This window comes from Ipomoea nil, unplaced genomic scaffold, assembly GCF_001879475.1.
Source record: "Ipomoea nil cultivar Tokyo-kokei standard unplaced genomic scaffold, Asagao_1.1 scaffold0482, whole genome shotgun sequence".
Classification (NCBI taxonomy): domain Eukaryota; kingdom Viridiplantae; phylum Streptophyta; class Magnoliopsida; order Solanales; family Convolvulaceae; genus Ipomoea; species Ipomoea nil.
In genome coordinates, this window is record NW_017616910.1 from 897,501 (window position 1) to 917,513 (window position 20,013).

General features: G+C 35.5%; 5 protein-coding genes across 5 annotated transcripts in view; 3 read left to right on the forward strand and 2 right to left on the reverse strand.

Moving 5' to 3' along the window:
• Nucleotides 1-2,290, forward strand: part of LOC109173827 (WD repeat-containing protein 70) — a 3,678-nt gene extending 1,388 nt beyond the window's left edge. Inside the window, exons 2-7 of the mRNA XM_019323141.1 lie at nt 1-74; nt 164-472; nt 608-745; nt 830-1,081; nt 1,227-1,547; nt 1,738-2,290. The exon at nt 1-74 is cut by the window's left edge and continues 139 nt beyond it. Coding sequence (XP_019178686.1) covers nt 1-74; nt 164-472; nt 608-745; nt 830-1,081; nt 1,227-1,547; nt 1,738-1,905 — 1,262 coding nt within the window. The 3' untranslated portion in view covers nt 1,906-2,290. The remainder of the gene's footprint in view (nt 75-163; nt 473-607; nt 746-829; nt 1,082-1,226; nt 1,548-1,737) is intronic.
• A 1,144-nt stretch (nt 2,291-3,434) lies between these two features.
• On the reverse strand, nt 3,435-5,459 carry LOC109173489. The gene is made up of 2 exons (XM_019322728.1): nt 5,306-5,459; nt 3,435-3,928 (listed from the first exon to the last, which is right to left on the reverse strand). Exons 1-2 carry the CDS (start codon nt 5,457-5,459, stop codon nt 3,435-3,437), a joined length of 648 nt encoding a protein of 215 aa, XP_019178273.1.
• A 243-nt stretch (nt 5,460-5,702) lies between these two features.
• LOC109173490 (polyadenylate-binding protein 6-like) lies at nt 5,703-6,597 on the forward strand. Its single transcript, XM_019322729.1, has 3 exons — nt 5,703-6,013; nt 6,122-6,384; nt 6,503-6,597. Exons 1-3 carry the CDS (start codon nt 5,703-5,705, stop codon nt 6,595-6,597), a joined length of 669 nt encoding a protein of 222 aa, XP_019178274.1.
• A 2,257-nt stretch (nt 6,598-8,854) lies between these two features.
• LOC109173492 (polyadenylate-binding protein 6-like) lies at nt 8,855-9,645 on the forward strand. The gene is made up of 2 exons (XM_019322730.1): nt 8,855-9,071; nt 9,329-9,645. Exons 1-2 carry the CDS (start codon nt 8,855-8,857, stop codon nt 9,643-9,645), a joined length of 534 nt encoding a protein of 177 aa, XP_019178275.1.
• A 1,102-nt stretch (nt 9,646-10,747) lies between these two features.
• LOC109173826 lies at nt 10,748-19,242 on the reverse strand. Its single transcript, XM_019323140.1, has 20 exons — nt 18,982-19,242; nt 18,530-18,619; nt 18,019-18,354; nt 17,336-17,536; nt 16,780-16,863; nt 16,058-16,117; nt 15,847-15,891; nt 15,377-15,576; nt 14,792-15,280; nt 13,925-14,015; nt 13,629-13,823; nt 13,452-13,541; nt 12,807-12,869; nt 12,628-12,702; nt 12,369-12,419; nt 12,096-12,173; nt 11,560-11,694; nt 11,297-11,404; nt 11,135-11,200; nt 10,748-11,032 (listed from the first exon to the last, which is right to left on the reverse strand). The coding sequence occupies exons 3-20, from the start codon at nt 18,343-18,345 to the stop codon at nt 10,967-10,969; spliced, it is 2,424 nt and encodes an 807-aa protein (XP_019178685.1). The 5' UTR covers nt 18,346-18,354; nt 18,530-18,619; nt 18,982-19,242; the 3' UTR covers nt 10,748-10,966.
• Nucleotides 19,243-20,013: the final 771 nt, after the last annotated feature.

The window sequence follows — 20,013 nt, forward strand, 5'->3', positions numbered from 1 at the left end:
ACCAAGTTCGTAGTTTGAGTTGGAGTCCCACCTCAGATAGATTTTTATGCGTCACTGGCTCGGCTCAGCTTAAGGTCTGCCAGTTTACTGATTGTACCTGCACCTTCTCATTCAGTGGCAATTAAATGTTAGGGGTTACTGATTTGTTTCTTTGGTGTTCCAGATCTACGATCGTGATGGACTTACCCTTGCTGAATCTGAAAGGGGAGATATGTATATACGTGATCTCAAGAACACTAAAGGCCACATATCTGGGTTGACATGTGGGGAATGGCATCCAAAAGCAAAGGAGACAATCTTAACGTCATCAGAAGATGGTTCACTGCGAACATGGGATGTGAATAACTTTAAATGTCAAAAGCAGGTCATCAAACCGAAACAATCTAGGCCTGGGAGAGTTCATGTGACCACATGTGGTTGGGATCGTGAAGGAAAAAGCATTGTAGGTGGTATAGGAGACGGTTCTATACAGGTAATTTTCTTCTGAAAGCTTTCTTTGGTTAATTTTATTAAAAATAGAATACGGGTATCTGTCTTGTATTGAAATTTGAAAAATTACCCCTTCATACTATCTTTTCTCATCATGATGTTTTCTTATTTCTTAAAGATATGGAATCTTAAGCCTGGATGGGGAAGCAGACCAGACCTATATGTAGCGAATGCACACTCAGATGATATTACTGGACTCAAGTTTTCCAGTGATGGAAGGATTCTATTGTCAAGAAGCTTTGATGGTTCATTAAAGGTATCAATCAAGGCCATTCTGAATTTATGTTCTTTATTATTCTACTATAGATGAGTCAATTTCTATATTTTCTGTCCTTCATAGGTTTGGGATTTGCGTAAGATGAAAGAACCCCTTCAGATATTTAACGATCTTCCGAATCATTACGCTCAAACAAACATTGCATTTAGTCCCGATGAACAAATCTTTTTGACTGGGACATCAGTTGAAAGGGATAGCACAACTGGAGGCTTGCTATGCTTTTATGATCGGACAAAGCTGGAACTTGTGTCGAGAGTTGGAATCTCCCCTAGTTGCAGTGTTGTGCAGTGTGCCTGGCACCCAAGGCTAAATCAGGTACTCCATATTATATTGTTTATCGATAGCCATTTCAAATAAGGGAAAAATAAAGGAATATCAAGCTGAGACTAATTTTTCCGTTAAATATATCAGAACTTCCTGAAACTTGAGAGTTTGCTAATTTTCCCGAGCATTGTTTTAGGTGTTTGCAACGAGTGGGGATAAGCGCGAGGGAGGAACTCATATCCTATATGATCCAACCCTCAGTGAAAGAGGAGCTCTTGTTTGTGTTGCACGTGCACCGAGGACAAAGTCTGTTGATGATTTCCAGGCACAGCCTGTGATTCACAATCCACATGCACTACCCTTATTCCGGGACCAGCCTAGCCGTAAACGCCAGCGCGAGAAAATGTTGAAAGACCCCCTCAAGGCTCATAAGCCTGAACTGCCTATAACAGGGCCTGGTCACGGTGGAAGGGTCGGTTCAACCAAGGGAAGCTTGTTAACACAATACCTTCTCAAGGTAACATCTTTTTTTGTTCCCATGCCTCATATCCCCCATGATGTCCAAAAAATCTTATCCTCTTCCATTTAGATCAACTTTTTTTTTTTGTTAATCTTTACTTTGCCCATTATCTTCTTCTTTTTGTTATTTTTTGCTGTCTCTTACAATTGAAGGGTCCAAAACTAAGATATTACGCTCTGTATTGCAGCAAGGCGGGTTGATCAAGGAGACATGGATGGACGAAGATCCTAGAGAAGCTATCCTAAAGTACGCTGATGTAGCTGCAAATGAACCAAAATACGTGGCTCCAGCATACGCTCAAACACAGCCTCAACCGCTCTTCCAAGCATCGGATGATGAAGACGAAGAGAAGTGATTAGAAATTATTTCGAACTGTTCCCTGTTCCCGAGCTACTGATCCATTTGTTATCGTGAGCAGCGTAATTGGCTAATTGCTTCTGATCATTCTGCATATTGAGTGAATTTCTTGGATGAATTTGTTGCAGCTCAACTATGTGGATTAGAGTGGAAAATGCATTTGTATGCTAGTCTTTATCAGGATAGTTGAATTGGAATTTGGTAACCATACAATACAAAGTACTTTTTGGGAACTTGATGCTCTTGATGTAATCTTGTTCTAGTTTATGTAAATCAGATCAGGATGAAAATCCTGTTTCTTCAAATTCCCAAACACTGCATTCCTTGAATTCCCAAGATTTTTATGATTTTGCTTCATTAAATAAACAATACTTTTTTGTTTAGTCTCTGGTTGTCTGTCCTTTATCTGTGTTACTATGCAACTAATATCCAGTGTGAAAATTAAAATAAGTAGATAATAACTATAGTTTTTTAAAAGGAAGATTGCAATTTTAGTCCCTAAGTTATAAAGTAATTGTAAATTCATCCATGAGTGTTGGTTAATGGTCATGCTCACTTTACATCTTTTCAAGCTCACTTTTTGTCCATGAGTTATACTAAAATTGTAAATTTAATCCCTAATGTTTTATTAGTAAAATGACGAAAAGTGCAACATCAATGATAACTTAAGGAGTATGACAAACACTTAAGAATGAATTTTACAATTATCTTATAACTTAAGGACGAAATTGTAATTTTTCTTTTTTTTTTTTTTAAAAAAATGTGAAAGTTAATTATTAATATAAAATGGGGAAATCACACTTTTGGTCCCTCAATTAGTGCCCAATCTGCAATATCATCCTTAGTTCCCAATTTGAACACATTTAGTCCCTCAATTATTCGATCATTAAGCAGATTTGGTCCTTCTGTCTAATACTCGTTTAACACCGTTTAAAGCATGGGTAAAAGTGGAATTTCACATAGCATTGTTGATGGAGGTGGAGAAAGAGTGGGCATAGCCGCCGGAACGTTGGTAAATGAGGTTGGCATAGGGATGTTAGCTGGCATGGGGGGAAGAGTGAGCTTTGGGCGGAAGACGGCAAGGTTGGGAGATGTATATTAGGCAAGTTGAAGGCGGGCATCGCCGGCAAAGGTGGAAGTGTGGTGGTTGGCATGTTAGGAATGGATGGCATTTGTGGTAAGGTTGGTTGAGGCAGAGAGGGAATCGTCGGCAACGGTGGGGCGCTGGAAATTTGCAGGAAACAGTGAGTGGCGGAGTTGGTGTTGATGCTAATTGCAAAACACAATAACGTTATGTGATCTCTTATCATCCCCTTTACGCTCATTCTCATTTCTTGTCTTAGTTTCAGCAAATGCACCCAAACCAATGGGTGAAAATGGAGTCCAAGAGTCCATGCCATTTCCACCACAGATCGGCATAAACTCTGTGCATAAGAACTTACCCATTGCCGCCATATATGGCGGCGGCGGCGGCGGAATCGCCACCGCGTGAAAAGCCCTTCTGCATTTCTCATTGTGACACCTCATTCACCAATCTATGAAAACCATAGGATACTCATACACATAGTAGCAGTAGGGACACATAGTCCAGAAGTTGTGTTCCGACTCGCTTTTAAATTTCAGATTTATTTTCAGCTCCTCGTCGAACAGAGCTCTCTTTGCCGGCACAAAAAGCACTAACTCGGCATCAACGACGAGTCGATACGCCTCTTCCGCTAAAGCAAAGTGGTTTTCTCTTGGGCTTAAAATGTCATAGAGTTTTTCGACGCGGGTTTTAATGAGGTCAAAATCTCCGGTGAAGCGAAGGACGCCGAGTATTGAATAATAGTCGGGCCGCTGACCTGAAGCGCCGTCTTCCGTCGCAGAGATGACGGCTGCTATAGCGAGCAGTTGGGTCGGACCGGGGTGGATTGGGTCCAATGCTTGTGCCCGACAAGCATTTTTCCGGCAGTCCTCGATGTTCTTGGCTTGGAGGAAGAACTCGGCGGCTTTGAGGTAGAGCTGGGTTCTCGATTCGCGTCCTAAACGGTGAAATTCCACTTTTACCCATGCTTTAAACGGTGTTAAACAGAGTATCCGACAGAAGGATCAAATATGCTTAATGGTTGATTAATTGAGGGACCAAATGTGTTCAAATTGGGAACTAAGGATAACATTGCAGATTAGGCACTAATTGAAGGACCAAAAGTGCGATTCCCCATATAAAATTGAATTAATTATTTTTAGTATGATTGAGTGAATATTTTGAATTTTTGATAAAATAGCGGTACAGATAGGTAGGATTGAAAAAAAAAAAAATCATCTACTAACATTTCATATTAAAATAAATTAAGTATTCTTAATGTGATTTTGTTGACAATTTATGAATCAGTAAAAGTTAATTTTTTTCTTTCTGAGAAGTAATATGTTTATAATGAAATTACTAATAACGACGAAAAATAATTAAAAAAAAAAAATTATACAACGAAACTAATAGCATAATTGAAGCCTCAATTTTAGTTATATGTTATATGTGACTCTTTCTCTTGCAAATTTTCATTGATATTTTAGAATACTAAATTTGCAATCTAAAATCTCAAAATGGAGAGAAATTTTGTTGAAGAGATAGCAGATAAATTTGTAATAAAATGTATATTCTAATTAAAGTAATATTTTGAAATCGAAAATGAAAATTTGCAATATAAAGAATAATAATGTTAATTTAAACGCCGAACACATTATGCTCAGATGGCATGTAGTGACATCTCTTATATGAAAATTTATGATATATATATATATATATATATATAATTAAAGTAATATTTTGAAATCGAAAATGAAAATTTGCAATATAAAGAATAATAATGTTAATTTAAACGCCGAACACATTATGCTCAGATGGCATGTAGTGACATCTCTTATATGAAAATTTATGATATATATATATATATATATATATATATATATATATATATATATATATATATGAAAGTAACGACTCAAATACAATAAAAGGGTGGCGTTGTCCACTTGTCCCCAACCTGATCATACTATACATAAGGCGTACAGTTTAATATTGCGGGGAAAGACGAGGGAAAAAACAAGAGGGGAAAAGAAGATATGAAATGTGTTATTCCTTTTTGTCATGGGAATAGTTATTCCCAAGTCCATTAGTATTAGATATTCCTAATTCATCAAGAATACCTCTACAAATCTTAATAAATAATCTCTATCAAACTTTTAGAATTAATCACTTAGCTCTCTATCTCTAAGAACATAAAAGCTCTCTCTCTCACTTCACTCTCTTAAAAACTCTTTTGTTAGTTTCCTAACCAATACATTGCCGAAGAAACACAGATGGCGGAGGTACCACCACTTTGCCTATCAGAGACGTTGCCAGAAACTCTTTTGGGACATACTCTCTACGTCGGTGATCTCCACCCGGAAACCACGGTAGCGGATCTTGAGGCCGCATTTTCTGTTATTGGCCGGTTGGATTCCTTGGGGATTCGCAGAGATGCTGCTGGGAAATCTCTTTGCTATGCTTTCGTCAACTTCTTCTATATCTCCCATGGTAACAAACCATACAATTTTTCATATATATATATATATATATATATATATATATATATATATATATATATATATATATATATATATATTTGCGTTTAATCTTAGGTCTAGTCTTATAATTTTATAGGTCCGGCCATGTAAAGAAAAGGCCCTATATGAAATTAATATATATTTTCATAACTTGGTTGAATGATTATAATTCGCAAATAATTATTTATTTATATATTTTTTTTGTGATCAGCTATGAAGGCTCTGGCATGCCTAAATCATAAAACCCTGAGAGGAAAGGCGATGAGGATTATGTGGTGGCATAAGGAATCAAAACTAAGAAAATCTGGGATTGGGAATGTTTTTGTGAAGAACCTTCCTGCTTCCATCGACAGTGCTCAATTAGAGAGCATGTTTAACAAATATGGCAAAATAGTGTCTTGCAAAGTTGTCGAGGAGGAAAATGGAAAGAGCAAATGTTTTGGATTTGTTCAGTTTGAAACACACAATTCTGCCATTTCTGCTATCACTTCCCTCCATGGAGCAGTGTTTCAAGGGAAGAAGTTGTAAGTTGCATACTCCCTGACATGTAGTAAGTTCGTTATTTCTTATATATGTTTTTGTGTTTCTTTAATTTTCTTAATGTTTTATTACATTCTCATCAAATTTTTCAGATATGTGTCCATATTTAAGAAGAAAGAAGAGAGGGTGATGGATGCATTTAAAGAGCAAAAATTCACTAATTTGTATGTGAAAAATTTCGGTTGCAATATGACTGAGAATCTCCTAAGAGAGAAATTCTCCAAATATGGGAAGGTTAATAATGCTGTGATTATGAGGGATGAAGAAGGGAATTCAAGAGGATTTGGGTTTGTCAGATTTGATTCGGATGAAGATGCTAGGAAGGCGGTTGAAGCTCTTAATGGTCAACTAATAGGTACTTACGAACATGCATGCATGAATGCATGCTTTGATGCTTATTATTATGTAGTATTTCTTATGTCTAAAATTTGATTGTATGCTAATGTAATTAATTTCTTTGTCATCAATTCCAGGATCAAAGAAGATGTTTGTTGGAAGGGCTTTAAAGAAGGCCGAAAGGGAAATACTTTTGAGAATGGAGAACACACCTGAGGAGATGTCTTGTTGAGTGTATAGTAGATAAACATAAATATATCGTTCAATTATAACTTAAACTTTTAATTGAGATGTAACACATACTTAAATTAAAGTTACAAATTCATGTCTTGTGATTTTTTTTTTCTTTCAACATTACAAATTCATGTCTTGTGATTTTTTTTTTTCTTTTAACATTTGAATGGGACAGAGATCACGGGGTTCGAATTCAAGTGTATTACTTATATATATATATAATAATTACTGTGGTTTACTATAAAGTTACATCTCAGATTTTAATTTGTAAATCAATTAAAATGAGAAATAGATAAATAATAACAAATAGATTTGTTAATTGATTAAATTTAGTCTTTTAATATGGTTTGGTCCATGTGCATCATTATAAACCTGTTGAGTGACCTTAACCTAACCCGTTTGTCTACCTGTAGTATTTACAATAAAGCCCAGTTGAGTTACACTACATTTGAGAATGTGTATATATAACTGTTCCGGTATGAAAAAACTGATACAACATTTGTCACAGAAAGTGCTGTAGTTTAAGCATCATGGCACTGTTTTTTTTTTGTAAATGGAGAGTATATTTGAAATCCTAAACCTATACATACAATATATCAATCCTACCAAAAAAAAAAAAAAAAGTGGGAATGGTGACAGGACAGTATGAATGTGTGATCTGGGAAATGCTCGTCTATAACAGTGAGAAACTCGGGGCTGCATCAGAAGCCGATCCTACGCGTTTAGTGACCATACAATACAAAGTACTGTTTGGGAACTTGATGCTCTTGATGTAATCTTGTTCTAGTTTATGTAAATCAGATCAGGATGAAAATCATGTTTCTTCAAATTCCCAAACACTGTATTCCTTGAATTCCCAAGATTTTTATGATTTTGGTTCATTAAATAAACAATACTTTTTTGTTTAGTCTCTGGTTGTCTGACTTTTATCTGTGTTACTATGCAACTAATATCCAGTGTGAAAATTAAAATAAGTAGATAATTAATATAGTTTTTTAAAAGGAAAAGGTAATTGTAGAATTCGTCCCTTGGTCATGTTCACTTTACACTTTTTCATGCTCATTTTTTGTTCTTGAGTTATACTAAAATTGTAAATTTCATCCCTAATGTTTTATTAGTAAAAGGACGAAAAGTGCAACGTAAATGATAACTTAGGGAGTATGATCAACACTTAGGGATGAATTCTACAATTATCTTATAACTTAAGAACGAAAGATGCAATTTTTCCTTTTTTAAAATGTGAATGCTAATTATTAATATAAAATTGAATTAATTATTTTTAGTATGATTGAATGAATATTTTAAATTTTTGATAAAATAGTGGTACGGATAGGTAGGATTGAAAAAAATATCATGTAGTAACATTTCATATTAAAATAAATTGTATTCTTAATGTGATTTTGTTGACAATTTATGAATCAGTAGAAGTTTTTTTTTTTTTTTTTTTTTCTTAGAAGTAATATGTTTATAATGAAATTACTAATAACGACGAAAAATAATTAAAAGAAAATATACAACGAAACTAATAGCATAATTGAAGCCTCAATTTTAGTTATATGTTATATGTGACTCTTTCTCTTGCAAATTTTTATTGATATTTTAGAATACTAAATTTGCAATCTAAAATCTCAAAATGGAGAGAAATTTTGTTGAAGACATAGCAGATAAATTTGTAATAAAATGTATATTCTAATTAAAGTAATATTTTGAAATCGAAAATGAAAATTTGCAATATAAAGAATAATAATGTTAATTTAAAAGCCGAACATATTATGCTCAGATGGCATGTAGTGACATCTCTTATATGGAAATTTATGAGATATATATATATATATATATATATATATATATATATATATATATATATATATATATATATATATATGAAAGTAACGACTCAAATACAATAAAAGGGTGGCGTTCTCCACTTGTCCCCAACCTGATCATACTATACATAAGGCGTACAGTTTAATATTGCGGGGAAAGACGAGGGAAAAAACAAGAGGGGAAAAGAAGATACGAAATGTGTTATTCCTTTTTGTCATGGGAATAGTTATTCCCAAGTCCATTGGTATTAGATATTCTTAATTCATCAAGAATACCTCTACAAATCTTAATAAATAATCTCTTTCAAACTTTTGGAATTAATCACTTAGCTCTCTATCTCTAAGAACACAAAAGCTCTCTCTCTCGCTTCACTCTCTTAAAAACTCTTTTGTTAGTTTCCTAACCAATACATTGCCGAAGAAACACATATGGCGGAGGTGCCACCACTTTGCCTATCAGAGACGTTGCCAGAAACTCTTTTGGGACATACTCTCTACGTTGGTGATCTCCACCCGGAAACCACGGTAGCGGATCTTGAGGCCGCATTTTCCGTTATTGGCCGGTTGGATTCCTTGGGGATTCGCAGAGATGCTGCTGGGAAATCTCTTTGCTATGCTTTCGTCAACTTCTTCTATATCTCCCATGGTAACAAACCATACAATTTTTCATATATATATATATATATATATATATATATATATATATATATATATATATATATATATATATATATTTATATATTTATATATTTGCGTTTAATCTTAGGTCTAGTCTTATAATTTTATAGGTCCGGCCATGTAAAGAAAAGGCCCTATATGAAATTAATATATATTTTCATAACTTGGTTGAATGATTATAATTCGCAAATAATTATTTATTTATATAATTTTTTTTGTGATCAGCTATGAAGGCTCTGGCATGCCTAAATCATAAAACCCTGAAAGGAAAGGCGATGAGGATTATGTGGTGGCATAAGGAATCAAAACTAAGAAAATCTGGGATTGGAAATGTTTTTGTGAAGAACCTTGCTCCTTCCATCGACAGTGCTCAATTAGAGAGCATGTTTAACAAATATGGCAAAATAGTGTCTTGCAAAGTTGCCGAGGAGGAAAACGGAAAGAGCAAATGTTTTGGATTTGTTCAGTTTGAAACACACAATTCTGCCATTTCTGCTATCACTTCCCTCCATGGAGCAGTGTTTCAAGGGAAGAAGTTGTAAGTTGCATACTCCCTTTTTACTACCTGCCATGTAGTAAGTTCGTTATTTCTTATGTTTTTGTGTTTCTTTAATTTTCTTAATGTTTTATTATATTCGCATCAAATTTTTCAGATATGTGTCCATATTTAAGAAGAAAGAAGAGAGGGCGATGGATGCATTTAAAGAGCAAAAATTCACTAATTTGTATGTGAAAAATTTCGGTTGCAATATGACTGAGAATCTCCTAAGAGAGAAATTCTCCAAATATGGGAAGGTTAATAATGCTGTGATTATGAGGGATGAAGAAGGGAATTCAAGAGGATTTGGGTTTGTGAGATTTGATTCGGATGAAGATGCTAGGAAGGCGGTTGACGCTCTTAATGGTCAACTAATAGGTACTTACGTACATGCATGCATGGGTTTGTCAGATTTGATGCTTATTATTATGTAGTATTTCTTATCTCTCGAATTTAATTGTATGCTAATGTAATTAATTTCTTTGTCATCAATTCCAGGATCAAAAAAGATGTTTGTTGGAAGGGCGCTAAAGAAGGCCGAAAGGGAAATACTTTTGAGAATGAACAACACACCTGAGGAGATGTCTTGTTGAGCATATAGTAGATAGACATAAATATATTGTTCAATTATAACTTAAACTTTTAATTAAAATGGAGCACATACGTCAATTAAAGTTACAAATTCATGTCTTGTGATTTTATTTTTCTTTTATCATTACAAATTCATGTCTTGTGATTTTTTTTTTCTTTTAACATTTGAATGCGACAGAGATCACGGGGTTCAAATTCAAGTTTATTACTTAAATATATAATAATTACTATGATTTACTATAAAGCTACATCTCGGATCTTAATTTGTAAATCAATTAAAATGAGAAATAGATAAATAATAACAAATAGACTTGCTAATTGATTGAATTTAGTCTTTTAATATGGTTTGATCCATGTGCATTATAACCCGGTTGAGTGACCTTAACCTAACCCGTTTGTCTACCTGTAGTATTTACAATAAAGCCCACTTGAGTTACACAACATTTGACAATGTGTATATATAACTGTTCCTGTATGAAAAAACTGATACAACATTTGTCACAGAAAGTGCTGTAGTTTAAGCATCATGGCACTGTTTTTTTTTTTTAGTAAATAGAGAGTATATTTGAAATCCTAAACCTATACATACAATTCATCAATCCTACAAAAAAAAAAAAAAGTGGGAATGGTGACCGGACAGTAAGAAATGTGTGATCTGGGAAATGCTCATCTATAACAGGGAGAAACTCGGGGCTGCATAAGAAGCCGATCCCTCGCGTTTAGCTTAGATCTATTCAATCCTCATAGCTCGAGAGGCGCGCATCTGACAACACGCTGAACAGTTGTGTATCGATGAATGACTGCAAATCGAGGCGAAGTGAAAGATGATCAAAATTGCAGGAAAATGAATAGTTATTAGACTGAAGGTTGAATAAAAACATATATATATGTATATGTTTTACCTTAACAAATGTTCGATCACGAGTAGGAAAAGAAGAAATAAAGCTATCCTTCATCAATATAGAAACCTGACACACCAAAAGGCGAAAAATATAATTAGTTTCATACGTAAAAAGGAATTTTGAATCGATCGAAAGTTGGTTCATCAAACAAATTAAACAAACCCTGTCGTTGTTTGATTGCACGCTAGTGATGGCGTGAGACCTCAAATCAGAACACAGGGATTCCAAGTAATGCCCCATAATGTTCAAGAATTGAGCAGCAGCCTCGGTCTGCATACTCAAACAAAACACGTAAAATGCAGATCAGATACATACAGATGTCAAGATGTCAACAATATATATAGTAATGTATAGACTGCATAAAAAAATTTATGTTATTGCCTAATATAATGGGTAACATTAAACCGAGAATGAATGTTGGCAACCTGTACTTCGTTGCATCTATATACTGGATGCCTTTGAGCAATGAGATCCTCACGTGCCAATCTAACGTGGATTGGATGCAGTTCCGATACGAGCTCCTTAAACCGAGGAAGTAATGGCAAGTGACACGGTTTTGCCTGCACCCCACATCGGACTCACAAAATCAGAAAAAACATGAAGAGTACAACACAACACACTCATAGGTAGACGAGAGTATATGTATATCAGCGGGACAAAAATTCCCCAAATTTGGAACAAATCTCCACCGATAAACTATAAAGCACCTGCCCTTTTTGGAAGAGAGAGAACAAGATTAAAGAACCAACCTAGAACAGATTCTTGAAATTTAAATTCTCCAAGAATAAAACAAACATTTAATGAGGCTTCAAAGCAATTTGCAAATGGGACAGACAGATGTTTAATCAAAGATAAAAGACAATTATTGGATTTGCTTCTTCTGCTGTCCTATCAAATGTTCCTTAAAAGCTGAAACGGGGGAAGTGAAGAGGCTGAATGTGATCCCGAAAGCTAAACTAACCTGGTCTTTTGCGACATTGACATAAATAAGGTTCGAGATTTTTGTCTTCAAGTCAGCTGGTTTCTGTTGCAACCCAACCTGAAAAATCACCAACCGACAAGAAACTTCTAATTGAATTACTACCTATCAAGAGCCCCGACTATACATGGAACATATACTAGATTGGGAAGTTAAAATGGAGAATAATGAAAAGCAAAGGGCAGATGAAGCAACTTATCGACTTCATTAATATTAATATATGAAAAAAAAAAAAAAAAAAAAAAAGGAACTTACAATGAAAGGAACAGGGGCATCAAGCAAATCAAGCATCTTCCGTGGCAAAATCTGTTGGAATTTGATAAAGCACATACATGCTACACTCAGTCATTCAAACATTAAAGAGAAGAAACGGGAAAGATGCATACAGAAAAGAGAGAAGAACGAGGGGAGAAAGGGAAAAAGACGCACATGCTACAGTTCACTCATTCAAACATTAAATACCTACAGCATTCATTCATTCGTATAAAAAAATATTCGGTGTTGGAGAACTTACGGGAAGAAATAAACTCTGCCACTGAAAGGGACGAATAATTGGAATTAAAGATAACACAAGAGCCGAAAGAATTCCCTGTATTTGTTGGAAAGTGATACAAAAAGGTAAGAAGCAATGGAGACCCACTAACTGTTAATCAAATGCAACAAAAATTTAAACTCGGAAACATCATAGCTTACCAAATTTGGGCATATGACAACCACTTGTTTTTCCAGTAGCACACCCGTAACCAAGGCCAAAATCTGAAAAAAAAAAAAAGATGGAGCATACATCAAACCTATGTTGCAGAAGGCGCTATTTGGGTGTCCGGAGGGCGCCTAGCGCCTAGGCGGCCTAGTAATCCGAGTATATCGTCTCCACTTTTCCCACTTAGGGTTAGGAGTTGTTAGACTGTAATAATCCCTCAAACTAGTCAACTGCATATGTCAGATGGTTAGTTGAGTACATGACTGGAGAAATGAGTAGCCAAGTTGGGAAAAAAACCACTCGACCGAGTTAAGCGCAAACTCGGTCGAGTTAGGCGCTCAACTCGGCCGAGTCAACGGCTAGTTAGTCAGTCAACCGACTAAAAGCCGCCTAGGGCTGAAATCATCTTGGCCTAGGGGCGCCTAGTCGTGCCTAGACCGATTTTTATAACACTGCATCAAACTCAAGTTCTAGTTTAAAGGACATTTTCTAAAATTCGAGACCACCGGTTAATTTTCCCCGCAAGTATATTTACACTCCAATGATGAACTTCCATGATCAAGAAGGAAAATATTGGCTAAGTGATAGCTAGAAACTAAACTAGTTATAGTAACAATTAAAAAAAATAAAAAAATTACAGTTTCAAGGGAAAGAGCTCGACAAATTGTAGCAGTTGTCCATACTGATAGTGCAACGGCTTCCTCAGCAGCAGATAAATCGAAATTGGCCTTGATATAATATTATAATATTAGTATTCATTTCTAAATTTGCATGTAAACCTTCAAAGATAGACAGTTAAAGAGAAAAGGTCCCACCTTAGCAATTACTTCTAAATCCTGCAATTCAACAGCTAAATGTTTATAGCTAAATCCAAGTTCAGAAACTGAACATCTCTTATACTCGATTGCCGGTAGATGCTCGAGTGGATGAAAAACAATCTTACTTCCCCGTGATGGAAGAGACAAGGAATTATAACTGCAAAGTATCTGCAGCAACTCGTTCTTATTCTCCTGCCAAAGGAAACAAGCAAGGGAAGTCAGGATAGAGGAGTTCATCGGTAGGTGAAACACGAAACTACAAATTTTTATTTAAGCATGAAAGGTCTCCTCACCCGAGCCCATTCCATTATTGCATCTGCAGCATCTCTCTCATTGCTCTCGCAGATTTCATCTTCATCCTCTGATAACAGAGTCCTCGATGTACTGAAAATTAAAAACAGACTATGATACAAGGAACTAACAGTCAGAGGTAGCATGAAAAAGCTACTGACCACCTCACTGAAATTTGGACACAAAAACTTGGAGACTATAATGGTTTTTCTCGATTTAGTCCTCAACTATAGTAGTTTCTCTCAATTTGCCCTGTTTGGTAACATGGTTAGCTTATCAGCCAATTTTGGTTTATTTGACCACTATTAACTGTTTGACTTGGTTAAACAACCAATATAAGTGTTTGATTAATTAGCTTTATGTAATAGCTTATTACTCCAAAATGCTAAAATTCAAAAAGCTACTCAAAGCAGCTTTTTGAGAAAGTCATTTTGCATGTAATCAGCTATCAGCTAATTTACCAAACATCTTTCTACAATCAACTAATGCTATCAACTAGTAAAACCCACTAACCCAATAAGCTAACAGCTATTTACCAAACACCCTTTAGTCTTTGATTCTAACAGCCGAGGACTCAATACGGTAAAACCATTGAAGTCCAAGACCTAATTAAGCACAAAAAGATGTTTAGGACTAAATCGAGAAAAACCACTATAGTCGAGGACTAAATTGGGTATTAACTCATATTTTAACCATACAGTTTAGTAGAGTTTTATGGTATGTAAATCTCCTATATGATACGACCCACGTATATTCTAAAGTGTGTGAATAGAAAACAGAAATTATCCATTATGTTATTCTTGTTATCAAATGCATAAGAAAATGATAAATAAACAGGAAAAAAATATATATCAAAAGAGATCTACTACCTGAATACGGAATCAGAACTGCTAAATTTACGGTGTCTAGAGCCAAAATTTGATGATCCAACTTCTGAGGTTTGGCCACCATCATTGTTCCTTTCAGCAAAATCGGGGCGGCTTTCTGAGCCCTCAGATGCACAATCATCAAAGGAGCCAAACTTCATTTCACCATTCTTGCCCAATTCTTTCAGTGAACAATGATCCGATGCCTCACTAGCACTCATGCTTGCAGGAGACAAAACTTCCCACCTCGAAGAAGATAATGTCACCTCGTCATCACATATTATCCCAGCAGCGGCCGCAGTTAGAGCAATTGCACTGTCAACGGGGATGGCGGATTCCATCCAATCTGTATCACGATCCCTATAGGTCGAAGAATGATTTCCATTTGATTGATGATTCAGTTTGGCTGGAGGTGGGGAAGGGACATAGTCAGAAAGACTAATTTCGGAGATCAAATTGGTTATCCTATCTAGACGGTCCTGTGCAATGAGACTGCATCCAAGTAAATAAATATACTGAGTGCTCTCATGTTAATCGGTATAAATGACTAATCGAAGATAAAATAATCCGTATCCACTAAATGCTGACCTGTTCAACATCTCGTAATGTAATTCAAAGAAAGGAACTCTCGTTAAAACACAGTAACAGCGAGGTGCAGAAACCAAAAACCGACTGCTACCTAAAGGTGACTGGCAAGGAGCCGACGAGTTTACATAGATAGCAGGCGGTTTTTGAACAATTTCTCGTACTTGTAAACAAACACCATAAAGGGTAGCACTGTCCCCCACCTGATCAAAGGCCGATACAGTATTTGTCAGCACATACATAAACCATACAGTATAATATTGCGGGGAAACGAAAGGTAGAATAGAACACAAGAAACACTATATGAAAAGTACCTTATCGAAGTCAATTAAATAAAGGATATATTACCAAGAAACACTATAAGAGATGATAGAAAATAGTACAGTATTACGTAAAGAACGAGTATGTTGGTCCATTGAAAATCAGAAAGATCAGATACCAATGATGATAATAAAAGGATTATTTTAACTTACCTTGAAAGAAAATAAAAAGGAAAAGTCATCTCTGCTTAAATGCTCCTGAAGACGTAATAAGAAAGAAAACAAAAGTGTAAGTTCATCAAAGATACACTTACTTTTATCTTCACTTTCCTAGAACCATATGACGGTCCAAGTAACATTGACTGTATAATTATGGAGTACTTTAGAAAGTGTTATCCTTTCAAACGGTTCAAACCACACGTACCTGCCCATAGATCAGTTGATTCAATTCACTCAATGACGGAGTCTTCTCTAATACATGTGCCTTAATTAAAGAAGAGATATATAAGTATGAATGCCGTATCCTTTTCCTGAGATTGATTAGTTAGGAGATATAGATCTTTCGAACAAATTAAACCACTAAATTTTCAACTAGAAAAATGGAACATACGAAAGAAGTTAGCAACTCAAGCGATGCACAAAAACTATCAATTTTCTTGGGCAAAACCATTTGTAGATGCTGCATAAAACATCTTAAATTACTCATAATTCATAATTATATCTGAAGATCTGGAAATCTGCCCACCAGTGAAGAGATTCCCCTGCTACTTCAGGCAGCCAAACGATTACTTTAGTTGCAATCTAGTTATCATTATAGCACTGTGGAATAATACCAATACTGTCATAAATTCTCCCTAATTTTTTTTTTTTATGACGAGGGAAACCCGTAGCCACTACCTGAGGGTGTGCACTGGATAAACCCCGCCTTGTGACCCCAGCCGGCAAAGGACCACAAGGAGATAAACCAACCTAGGTTGCCCATAGCGGCTCAAACCAAGAAGGCCAATAGGCCGCTCCCTCTGGGAGTCTCCCTAATGACCTTTAAGGTATTCAAGTTGGGTGGTATGAAAGAAGCATCAAGAAATCCAGCTAAAATTCATCAAAACAATAGTAAGTAGTAACATCTTGGAGCAGCAGAAAATACACCTTAACACCTCCAGGAAAGCAGAAAGCAGCCAAATCGTTTGAATGCATAGTCAGTTTCTTTCCAGGAGGATATTTAAAAAGTATCTGCAAAGAGGAACAGTATCATAACCAAAAAAAAAAAAAAACACTTAAGCACCATATTACTGAAAATGAAATTATTTCAGCAATGAGGAAGAAATAGAAGCATTAAGCATGTCTGTTAATATGGTGACGCCACAGGTTTAGTCTTGACAACGAAGATAATTTTGTTTTAAAAATGAATTCTAGCAATCTAGCATAGGCATAGAAACTAAAGGAATTAAATGATATTTCCAGCTTCATATAAGTTCCAATTTCTATAGAGAAATTTCCCAATGATATATGTGAAACGATGATGTTATACAGAAGACAACATGGTTGTGCAGTTAACCAATGAATGAAAGCAGCATTATTCCAGAATTTCTACTGAAAATGTCAGAATAAACTAGCCACAGAGAAACTATGTTTTGCATTCAAAAAAGAAGCAAAGTCTGGAAGATCTAAAAGCAAGTTTAAAACTCAAACGAAGCGACTAAACCTGAGGTTCTAGAGATGGAAGTGGAGGGCCCCGGTGTGGTAGCATTCTGATATCTACTATATCAGACCTTTCCAACTCTTGCTCCCATTTCTTCTTCCTAGCAAATGCATCCTCAGCAGCCTTAAGATTAGCCTCTGGATGAAGACCCACTATAATGAAGTGTTCAAAAAGTGAGGTGGGCTCCTTGTATTTCTTACCGTCCTGCACAGCATTCCCCGTCAAATTAATATAATCAAATGAGATCATACATAGATCTCACTATGAGCCCAGACAGTCAAACCAAATAACAAGAGCTAGAAAATGAAAGGTCCAAAAGTGTGCATGGTGAGGATGGTTATTGTTATGGAATATATATTTGATATATGGAATCTCTATAGATTAGACAGTCTTAGAGATTTAGGTAGGTAGACATATGGAAACTTGTTTCCTATTTGTAGTCTTCTAGCACTTATTTATAGGGCTCTGTATTCTCTTTTCTATATGACAGTTTGAGATAATATACGACAGCACATTCAGAAATCCTCTCTTTACTTTTGTAACATGGCATCATGAAAGCTATTCATGTTTGGCATGGGAAGAACTATAATCAGGTGGTCTAGATATGTATCTGTAAGAAAGCACTAGAGAATTGAAGCGATGTATTAAGCAAAAATCAAGAGCTTGACATCAGGATAGTAGCATACCACCGTTTTTGAATGAAGCTGATACCATTGCCGCTTTTGATTGGCCAGAACCTCAGGATTGAAAGAAGAAAACGGGCCTTCTCCCTGAAAATTATTCCCCCAACGCAAAGCTCTTTGCATATGTGTCTTCCATTTCGGAACATTATTATTGCCACTCCTATCAATTGAAGATGGCACTACTTCACTCTGGCTTCTTCTATGCGCTGCCCGTGCTGGTGGAAGACCGAAACTACCCGAGACATTCTGTAGCGCCTCAGAGGTTCGCTGTGACACCTGACGAGGCGGTAGTTGCCAGCCCTCTAGCAACTCACTTTCTTTTGCTATCATTATAACACCCTAAGAATATGCTCACACATTAACTAAAATCTTTCCTTTTGCCAAAACCATGATAACTACCATCACTAACTAACATCATAAACTTCAATCTATGGCCCTAAACACACATCAAATCTAGCAAAATCATAACCCAATCCAGGAGTTAAGTAAAAAGTAAAAAGAGTGCTACTCTAACCTCAAATTGACAACTTCAAGAATCTGGGTTTCAATGAGCATGATTGTTCTCTGCTTGTAGAATCCACACCTATTAAACACCCTGTAAACACTGTTGAAGAAAAGATGGAAAAGAAAAACAAAAAGTCATATAAAAATGCTATCTTGAGCCTCAAATACAACATTTTCAGAACAGATACACCACCCCTTTGCCCAAAATTTGAAAAATATGAGCATGCATTCAACCAACCATTCCAGTTTCCTCTGAAATCTAAAACACCCACCAGATTAATGCACGTACAATGGGTAATGAATAACCAACCCGAGTTAACTACCCACAAATTACCATCGATTAAGAACATCCCTTACATCTCTACATATACATACAATAACCCATATAGAATCCACATATGCCCACAGCAATACCAGGTGAAATTGTTGGAAAAAGAGTATGTGATCGTTATACCCACTTACAAAAAGTTTGATTTTTTGATGGTTTATGGTATGGGTTTGATGGTGATTTGTACGGCGTCTGTCTTGGATGGGGATGCCGGCTGCGGCGTAGACAATCTTCCGAGAATGGCAGACAGGGAGGGACATGCAAAACGGAAAATGTTTTCTGTTATGGTTTAACCCGAAAACACATCAATACATGTCCGAGGAGACACGTCCAAATCAAGAATGGAAAATCAGAGTCCTTTGCCTATTTTTGCATAGTGGGATTAATCCCCATGTCATTTAATATTCTGATTCAATTGTGAGAACTGAGAAGTTCAATGGAATTCATAATATAATCAAAAATAAATGGTACAACTTATAATGTTTGTTTATTTAATCACAGTTTCTTCTTAGTACACTCATAATATTTGGTTATATAATTATGTGAAACGTGTAATACTTTGATCACATATAATGTATTGTGCATTCCATATAATGTAATATGTTTTTAGTTTAATGAACTATAATGTTGGTTCAATTTAATTGTATGATAATAGTATACATCTTCGATCTTCGAGAATATAAGTGATATTTTTTTATTAAATAATGAAGAAAAATTATAATCACTATTTGAAAATATGTACCAAATAAATTTTACTGATATAAATTTTGCTCAACATTAAATATAAACAATATTGAATTAATATCCAAAATCGTCCTTGACGATAGTGGTTTTTCTCAATTTCATCTTAAACGATTTTGGTGACCTAATATCGTCCCAGACTTTTGTGTTTCGCTCAATTTAGTCTCAGACTTTTGTGTTTTTGCTCAATTTAGTCCCTCATTTGTTATTCTGTCTATTTGGTGTTAAATAAATAGACAATTCAGTAATTTTAATATTGGCATCTCTTTACTCATAGACATGTGAACTGCGAATTTTTTTTTTTTTTTTTACGAATTACTCCTAAAACTGCGAATATAAAATTTGATTTGCAGGTCCGGGAGTAATTCTGGGTGTAATTCGTACAAGAAAGAGGAATTTCGCACTTTACAAGTTGAAAGTAAAGA